This window comes from Colobus angolensis, unplaced genomic scaffold, assembly GCF_000951035.1.
Source record: "Colobus angolensis palliatus isolate OR3802 unplaced genomic scaffold, Cang.pa_1.0 Scaffold282, whole genome shotgun sequence".
NCBI lineage: Eukaryota > Metazoa > Chordata > Mammalia > Primates > Cercopithecidae > Colobus > Colobus angolensis.
In genome coordinates this window covers 31,815-40,272 of record NW_012116066.1, presented here as the reverse complement: position 1 = coordinate 40,272, position 8,458 = coordinate 31,815, and the positions used below count along the sequence as shown (strand labels likewise).

Below are 8,458 nucleotides of genomic sequence, written 5' to 3'. Positions count from 1 at the left end.
AAAAAAAAAAAAAAAAAAAAAAAAAAGAATTTTCAGAGGATGAATGGCCCCTTAGGCATCCTTGAGGAAACCTGATTAAAAATCCAACCTGCTCCTATTGATGTAGTTACTTCAGACTGAAGATGGGCTTTTCAAATGGGGTTGCGGTGTGCGGATATCCAGCCATTGCACTCCAGCCTGGGTGACAGAGTGAGACTCCGTCTCAAAAACAACAACAAAAAAGAAACTTTAGAAAGCAAAACCCCCAATTTTTTTGATTACTGTAGGATGCAGAAGTGCCTGGACTCCTCCCAAGATTGTGTTCATAACTTTTCAGCTGAAACTAACATTTACGAAGACCGTCTATCTTGGGTGAACCTATTTTCTGGTAACCAGTGTTAAATATTTTTTAATAAATAAAAATTTTAAACTTGTATTAGAATAGTGAGTTTCTCATCTTTTCCTTTTTTCCTTTTCATATGTTTATTTTTTAATCCCTTTTGAAAGATGAGATCTCAATATGTTGCCCGGGCTGGTTTTGAACTCCTGAGCTCAAGCAATCCTCTCACCTCGGTTTCCAAAAGTGCTGGGATTACAGGCCTGGGTGATCACACCTGGCCTGATTGTTGCCATTGAAATATTTGAAGTACATTTTAACATACATGCGTTTTGTGGGATTACTTTTAAAATAACTCTCTGTTTTGAAACTTAGACTGAGTGGAAACTATTATCTAAAGCATTCTTTTTGACTATTTCCTCTTCCCCATGCCTTAATTCTTCTGGAACTTGGAAGAACTAGAGAGGCATTAAAAATAATATATATGTTGACAGGGCACCGTGGCTCCATTCAAGTGATCCCGGGGGGTGGATCGCCTGAGCCCAGGAGTTTGAGACAAGCCTGGGCAACATGGTGAAACCCCAGCTCCACTAAACGTACAAAAATCAGCTGGGCATGGTGGTTCATGCCTGTAGTCCCAGCTACAGAGGAGGCTGAGGTGAAAGTCGCAGTGAGGTGTGACTGGGCCACTGCACTCCAGCCTGGACGAGAGAGTGAGACCCTGAGTCAAAAACAAAAACAAAAACAAAACAAACAAACAAGTACATACATGTCTCTTGAAGACTCCATCAGTTATGGGAAATGGTATTCACTCTTCTTTTCCTGAGCATGAAAAAAATGTTCTGTTAGTGTGTGTCAAATTGAATGTTAGTGTCTACTGTAGGATTTGTGTGGAGTATTTCTTTGGCTTTCAATCGCAATATGGCAAAGCCATGTGTTCAACTGGGACGCAGAAGAGGTCAGAACTTGGTCTGATGGTGTCCTGTGGCTTTCATTTCTATAGATTCTGTAGTTCTGTTTAGAGGGTACCTATAGCATTGAGGAAGCTGATGTTTAAAAAGAACAGGTGCCACATTGGGAAATAAATGTTGGTTTCAAACTTATCTGTTGAGGATGACAGTGGGCATACACAGGTGCATTCCTAGATGTTTCCCAATTCAGCCAGGTGCTGGGGCCACTAGGTAGCAATAACCTCCTCTCTATGCAGAAGTCCCACATTACATGCAACTGCTTTCCTGACATTTCATATCCACAACTGTGAAGGTCGCAGAGTGAAATAGTGGACAATACAGCCAAAAAAAAAAAAAAAAAAAAAAAGAAAGCATGCTTTCCTAAGAAAACAGAGCCTCGCTTTACACTGGGAACACATAAGTGCTGTGAAACTGGACTTTGATGTAACCCCTGCGAGAGGAAATTCTGATTGAACCATGGCACTTATCTTAGCAATCACTTCATAGTGCAGCCTTGGTGGTCACAATTAAGTACTTTTAATAGCGAATGAGAAGCCTTGCATTGCTAGAGATTGCTCAAAAGCAAAGGCTATATTGAGAAGAACTTAATGTTTCTTGAAAAATGGGCCTGGCTTCCTTCACCCTCCCATTTTTCTTTTTGTTGTTTTCTACTGTGGTGGTTGCACAGGAAGAAGACACCATGAACAAATGACTGCCTAGTCCAGTGAATGATGAGTCTTGATCACTGCTTAGGGTACCATCTCCTTGATCTGAGTGCCAATAACCCCAAATATGCCCTTTCTATTTTTAATTAGCAGGAATTCTAGATCTCTTAAGGATGAAGAGAGCAATAAAATACACTGGACGTTGTGACTGTCCATTTTGAGTTAGGGAAGGTGTAATAGTATGCCTTCTGGTCTGGGGATGGGGGAGAAAAGGGAGAACAGCCTCATTCTGGCTTTGGTGGAGTCTCCTCTCATGATTCTTCTGAAGCAGCAGGACCTTTGAGCCAGAATGACTCCTATTCCCCTGTGTCCCCCACAAAAAGGGAGGGCAGTGGACAGAATCTGGAGCATGTTGAATCAATGCTTAGTTGTTACCTTCCCATAAATACTGAGTAGCCACTTAGGAAGCTTCCCCTAGAGTCCAGAGTTGGGCATGAATGTTCCTATTAGCATGGATGGGTCTCTATTCTGTCTGAAAAATTGGGCGAAACTAGTTCTAAATTCACTAAAAGTCACCCGCACTAGCTCTGCAGCGCCTTTCCATCACTGCACTCACACAAACTGCAGAGCGAGGCTCGTAACCTTATCCTGGATTTTGTTTTCATTTTGCAAAATTCTCTCAATAAAACTTAAGTAATCTTAGTAATCTTTTGATCCCATGACCTACAAATTAATCATCACTGCCTGTGAAAATGAAAAAGTATTTTAAATTAGCACAGGTAAGAATCTGGTTTAAATTGAGTGTGCCCCCCATCACCAAACAAATTTCATAAAACCCACCTCTTTAGATAGTCCCACCAAAATAATTCCTTAGTTGTTAGAAATTCCTCAAGAGAATATTCACTCATAAAGTTCACTTTGTGCCATTTCTTCAAGGTATATATGTAAGTGTATGCCATTCTTCTTTAACCTTTTCATCCTTCTTAGGTGACTGGAACCTTATTCAAAATTGTTCTTGTTTGTTCCAATTTTCAGACAAATTTCCAGTTTGCAAACCTGTCTCCCCCCAACCCCCACTGTAATGTGTATATATTAGCAGTGTTTTCAGGCTGACACATCGAAGTATTCCAGAAAATTAAAATTTCAGGCAGCCACTTTCTACATGTCTTCATCAGACACTTTGAAAAAACATTAGGACCACCAGGCACTTGGACTTTTAAGCTATCTCCTCCTCATCAGTCTCAGTGAAACTAAACATACATTAATTACTCATATAGTATGTTGTCTGTGTGTGTGACTTACGCCCGTAACCCAATGCCCGAATATTTATAAACTCACTCAGTGAGCCAAGAACATAGCTTGGTTTAAATATTTTAAATACAGTTGAAACTTCTCACATCCTAGCTCTTTGGTGCATTAATTTGCAAACTTTGAAGTCAGACTCAGTCCCAAGATACCTCCACACAGAAGTATTCTCTAAAGGATATCATTGTTGGAAGAAATTGATCTTTATTTATTCTTAATTTTGTACAGGAAATAGAAGTAGCAGTTTGGTATGTATAGTTTTATTTTTCCATTAGAAAGCATATTCCCTCTGGTAATGGGTAATTTCTATAAGCTGGGGTTTCCTTATCCCATTTTTCACCCTCTAAAGTTCAGAACTCATTTCACAAACATAGAAAAGGCAACAAAAATAGGCCAACTTGAGAATGTGTAGGACAAAGGTATCCAAGGACTGAAGCATGTTTCAGAGTGGCTACTCTGACCAATTGCTTTCATCAGGCTTACTGGCTTCCACTTCGGCTTCACTCATATCCATGAATATTGTAAGCTCCTTTCTTGGGCAGAAAACCACAAACGTTCAGTATTTAAACTTTTTCAGAATTGTGAATGAAATGAAATACACTAATGAACGTTTCATACCGGTTTAGAAATGTCTATCCTCTCAACCACTCCAGCATATTTTTCTGTGATACCTCGCCCCATGATTGCATTAGGGATGGCTGTCCTTGGTGTGCAGAATTTAAGAGAGCGCTAAAACACTCAGGATTCAAGATATCTCTATCTAACTGTCCATCTATCTATTTAATTTTAGAGATAGGATCTAGCTCTGTTGTCCAGGCTGGAGGAGGGGTGACACAATCATGGTTCACTGAACCCACCAACACCTGGGCTCAAGGGATCCCACGGAGTAGCTGTGACTACAGGTGTGTGCCACCATGCCTGTCTAATTTTTTTGATTTTTATGTAGCGACAGAGTATCATTATATTACTCAGGCTGGTCTTGAAGGCCTGGACTCAAGTGGTCCTCTCGCCTCGGCCTCCCAGAGTGTTAGGATTACAGGCGTGAGCCACCGAACCAGCCTGAAGATTAACAAATGTTAAGGCATTATTTTAAAAATCAAGACCAATGAAAAAAATCCACAGTAACCAAATTGTTAAAGTGTTCAATAAAGGCAAGATCCAACCCCATAGGACTCGCTCTCCTCACCCTGATGTCAATCGCAATTCCAATAAAACATTTCCAAAACAGGAGTCTGGCCAAAGTTTCCTGGCTTGATTCGTTTCTATAATGCGTGAAAAAATACCTTAATGCCCAGTAGGCATCGCCCCCACCCTACAGCTCAAGAGTGACCTACTCCAGTGGCCTTGAGCTCCATATGTAGCTTTTGACTCTGGAGGGGAGGGAGCGAGACTGGGGCAGAGCCAAAGGCGTCCCGGGAAGAGCCCTAGCGTCCTGGAGAATTGCGCACCTCCAGAGCAAGCCGCTTACCTAGCAAACACGTCGGGATATTGAGAGCGTTGGAAAATGCTGTCTAGCTCCTTCAGGCGCAACCCACTGAATGCGCTGGGGGAGAAGAGGTGCTGCTGATCTTGGGGATGCAGCTCCGAGGAGGAAGAGTCCTGGGCGGACTCCTCAGGCTGCTGCTGCTGCCAGGGCTCCTGGTCTCCACCGCCGCCCTTCTGGTTCTTGCCAAACATGGGGTCCGCGGAGCTCCCGCGTAGACGTGACTTTCTTCTGCTTCTGCTCCCTGCTCGGGTTCAGACCCTATTTTCTTCTTATCCTCTCCTCCCACTTCAATCACCGAAGTCCCTATAGCCTTCGCATCTGGAAAGGAGGAGAGGGAAAGGGAGGGGGAGAGAGAGAGGAGAGATGATGAGAGAGAGAGAGAGAGAGAGTGTTTGACCAGGCACAGGGCGCCTAAGAGAGGCGCCGGTCCACGCGCCTCTCTCCAGGAAAGTTACTTTCCAAGAATTCACCAATGCACAGGTCGGGGTCCCAAGCCAGGCACTGACCGTCGCCTTCCTGGAGCTCATGGAACAGGAAGCCCAGGCGGAGGTCGGTGGTGTCTTCGTGGCTGGATCTTGGCTGGGAGCGCGGTCGATGAAGCCGGATGCCTCCGCGGAATCTGCGCTGGGGTCCTCTGGCTCCTGGTCTGAGTTCGGGCGGGTGAACTTTGGGTCCGACGCCTGCACGCGATGGGGAGCTGGCTGCTGCTCTGGTCGCTTCCGGTCGGGGTGTGTGTGTGTGTGTGTGTGTGTGTGTGTGTGTGTGTGTGTGTGTGTGTGATGGAAGGCCTTGCTCGCATGCCCTCGCGGCCAGGGCATGGCCCTAAAGTCAGGGGCGCGCTCCTGATCAGGGTGCGGCTTCCGGGGCAGGCCTGTGTTGGAAACCCTTGCTCCATTGCTCTATTTTGCGCTTCCTTGACCACTCCCACTCCCAGCGGGGTGACTGCCAGGAGGAAGGCACTGAGCCGCCCTGTTACTGCTGATTTGGGGCAGGGGGAGGGGCGGAGGAGCGAGACCCAATCTAGCCCCAGAGCCGTTGGGCCCGGTGATGTGGGCCTGTAATCCTAGCTACTCTGGGAGGCTGAGGAGGGAGGATCGCTTGAGCCCAGGAGTTTGAGACCAGCCTAAGCAACCTAGCAAGACGCCCATTACTAAAAAAATAAAAAATAAAAGTAGCTGGACCTCGTGGTACGCTCCTGTAGTCCAAGCTACTCAGGAGGCTTAAGTGGGAGGATCCCCTGAGCCCAGGCGTTCCAGGCTGCAGTGAGCTATTGTTACTGGTGAGGAAGTCCAGGTTCTTGGCGTTTGAAACAAAAATTGGACAAAACGCACAAACAAATCAAGGAAAGAATGAAGCAACAAAAGCAGAGATTTAGTGAAAACTAAAGTACACTTCACAGGGTGGGAGCCGCTGTAGCAACCGTTCAAGGGCCCTGATACAGAATCTTCTCAGGTCCTAATACCCCCTAGATGTTTTCCATTGGCGATTTGCTGTTGGCCTTATGTAAATGAAGTGGTGGCCCACAATCAGAGGCTGAAGTGAAGTTACAATGGTCACACTCCTATGCAAACATCTCACTGGTTGCTGAAAGCAACCACTCAGAGGCTAAAGTGCAGTTACAAAGTTGTACTTCTACGCAAAGGAAGACTTGGCCTGCAATCAGTCTTTCAATTTCCCTTCTGCCCCCACGGAAAGGGTGGGAGTTTGCAAAGGGTGTAGCCGTTGGTCCTTTTGTTACTTAGGCTTGGAAAGTTAGGGCTTTCCTTTCAATTTAGTTCTAGGAAGTCAGCATGAAACGGCCTTAGATTCCCTGCCTCCAGACTATTCTCCTGCCTCACTATGATCACACCACTGCACTCCAGCCTGAACTACAGACTGAGACCCTGGCTGTAAGATGTAAAATAAAAAAATAAGAATTGTGCCTTTGAATGAGTTGGTTTCCTGAATACAGTGATTACTTATCCAGTTTTTACCTTCATAACCTCCATTGTCATCAGACCCATTCAATAAATTAAACTATTTTCATAAGCTGTAAAAGCACCCTGGACCCCACTCACTTTGCCTGCTGTGCCCAACAGGTAAGTCTCTCCTGTCTCCTGTTCCTGAGAGGGTAGCTAGGAAACCAGCTACAATATGGTTTGTTGACCAATTCACTCTGAAAAAGCTGTCAAGGAATTTCACCCCCACAGAATCTCCTTGACATTAAGCAAGATGTCTCCTCCCCAGGCTGCTTCTTGTAGAGTTCTGCAAACCTCACCCTTCACGTGGCCAGACACCCTGTAATGAATTTCAGCCTGGGATTCGTTATTATGTGAGAGAACTACAATGATTTTAATCATGGTGTGCCTCAGCCCAGCTAGGACAGCTGTCAGAATTGGAGTCGTGTGGTGTCTCACATCTGAGATTTCCATGACTTGCTTCAGTGCTTTCTCAGCTTCAGTAGTCATTTCTGTGCTCCTTTGGTGAGTGTTACCTAACGGGGCACCAATCAAGATGGTATGTACTTTAAAATTTTAGTTACATTGATTCATGTCTTGCAAATGTTACATACATAATTGAGCATCAGCCAGGTAAAAATAGGCACAAATGACAGGTTTGATGTCCTAGATTTATGAAGGAAGAGACCCTGGAGCCAGACTGCTGGCATCTGCATTATGGCATTGCTTGTCATTTGCTAGCTAGCTAACCTGGTGAGTTTTTTTTCCTGTGCTTTAATTTTCTCATCTATAAAATGGAGTAATAATAATACCTACCTTATGGAGCCTGTTGTGGAGATTGAGATGGTATTAATGGTAGCTCAAACTTACGTGGTTCTTACTGTGTTCTAGGCAATGATCTAAGTGATTTGTTTATAGTAACATTTAATCCTCTTAGCAACCCTGTAGACAAGGATGTGTTATTATTGTCATTTTACATGTGGTGTTATTGAGTAACGGAGATGTTAAGTACCCTGCTCAAAGTCATTCACTTGGGAAATGTCCAGTGCTGGAATTTGAACCCATTCTCCGAGTACTGTCCCTGACACAGATGATATGCTCAATAACCTTTGCTATTATGCTATAATTAGTGTTCTTTTGTAATTAGTTAACTAGAGATAAACAGAAATAAAAGTATCATTCATCTCAAAATTTCCTTCACTTGTTTGAATATCGAATTAGTGCCATAGATATCTAGTGGTACCTCCATTGTTAGTAACCAGGGGATAAATAATGATATCTAGAATAGCAAGTTTAAACGAGGAGGCTGAAAAAAGTGGTTGAATTCTGGAAGTTAACCAGTCCTATAGTTAACTGCTTTAACATAGGTACTAGTTAAATAGCAATAACTACAGCTACTAATTTCAAAATAATATTATAGCATATAGCACGATTGCAAACATCCTCTGTGTCACGGATAGTACTCAGGATAGGTTAAAATCCCAGCTCTGGACATTTTCCAAGTGGGTGACATTGAGCAGGTCACTTAACGTCTCTGTGGCTCAATAACACACACTTGTAAAAAGTCAATAATAAATATAGCCAGAGAGTGAACACCTTCTTCTTGTAACCAACTTCTTATTTCTTGTTAGCATAATGAGTTAGTTCTATATAACCAGGGGTACATAGGTAACTACTGAACTGGAGGTAACTAGAGATAACTAGAATAACTCAGAGAAGCCTAGAACCTGGGAAGCAATCCTCAACAAGTCGAATTCTTATCTTTCCTTGTTAAAATGAGTTTGTAGTATACATATCTA

The 8,458-nt window shown here is 43.6% G+C and overlaps 1 protein-coding gene across 1 annotated transcript; it reads right to left on the bottom strand.

Annotated features, from left to right (window-relative positions):
* Nucleotides 1-3,628: 3,628 nt before the first annotated feature.
* LOC105516484 (rhox homeobox family member 1-like) lies at nucleotides 3,629-4,913 on the bottom strand. Its single transcript, XM_011948711.1, has 2 exons — nucleotides 4,705-4,913; nucleotides 3,629-3,769 (listed from the first exon to the last, which is right to left on the bottom strand). Exons 1-2 carry the CDS (start codon nucleotides 4,911-4,913, stop codon nucleotides 3,688-3,690), a joined length of 291 nt encoding a protein of 96 aa, XP_011804101.1. The 3' UTR covers nucleotides 3,629-3,687.
* Nucleotides 4,914-8,458: the final 3,545 nt, after the last annotated feature.

What these genes read in the sequence shown, in the direction of transcription:
- LOC105516484 (XM_011948711.1), bottom strand. Translation starts at nt 4,913, where the DNA reads ATGTTTGGCAAGAACCAGAAGGGCGGCGGTGGAGACCAGGAGCCCTGG. An exon ending in TATCCCGACGTGTTTGCTAG is followed by an intron (nt 3,770 to 4,704) that starts GTAAGCGGCTTG and finishes TTTCTGCCCAAG; the next exon opens with AAAGGAGCTTACAATATTCA.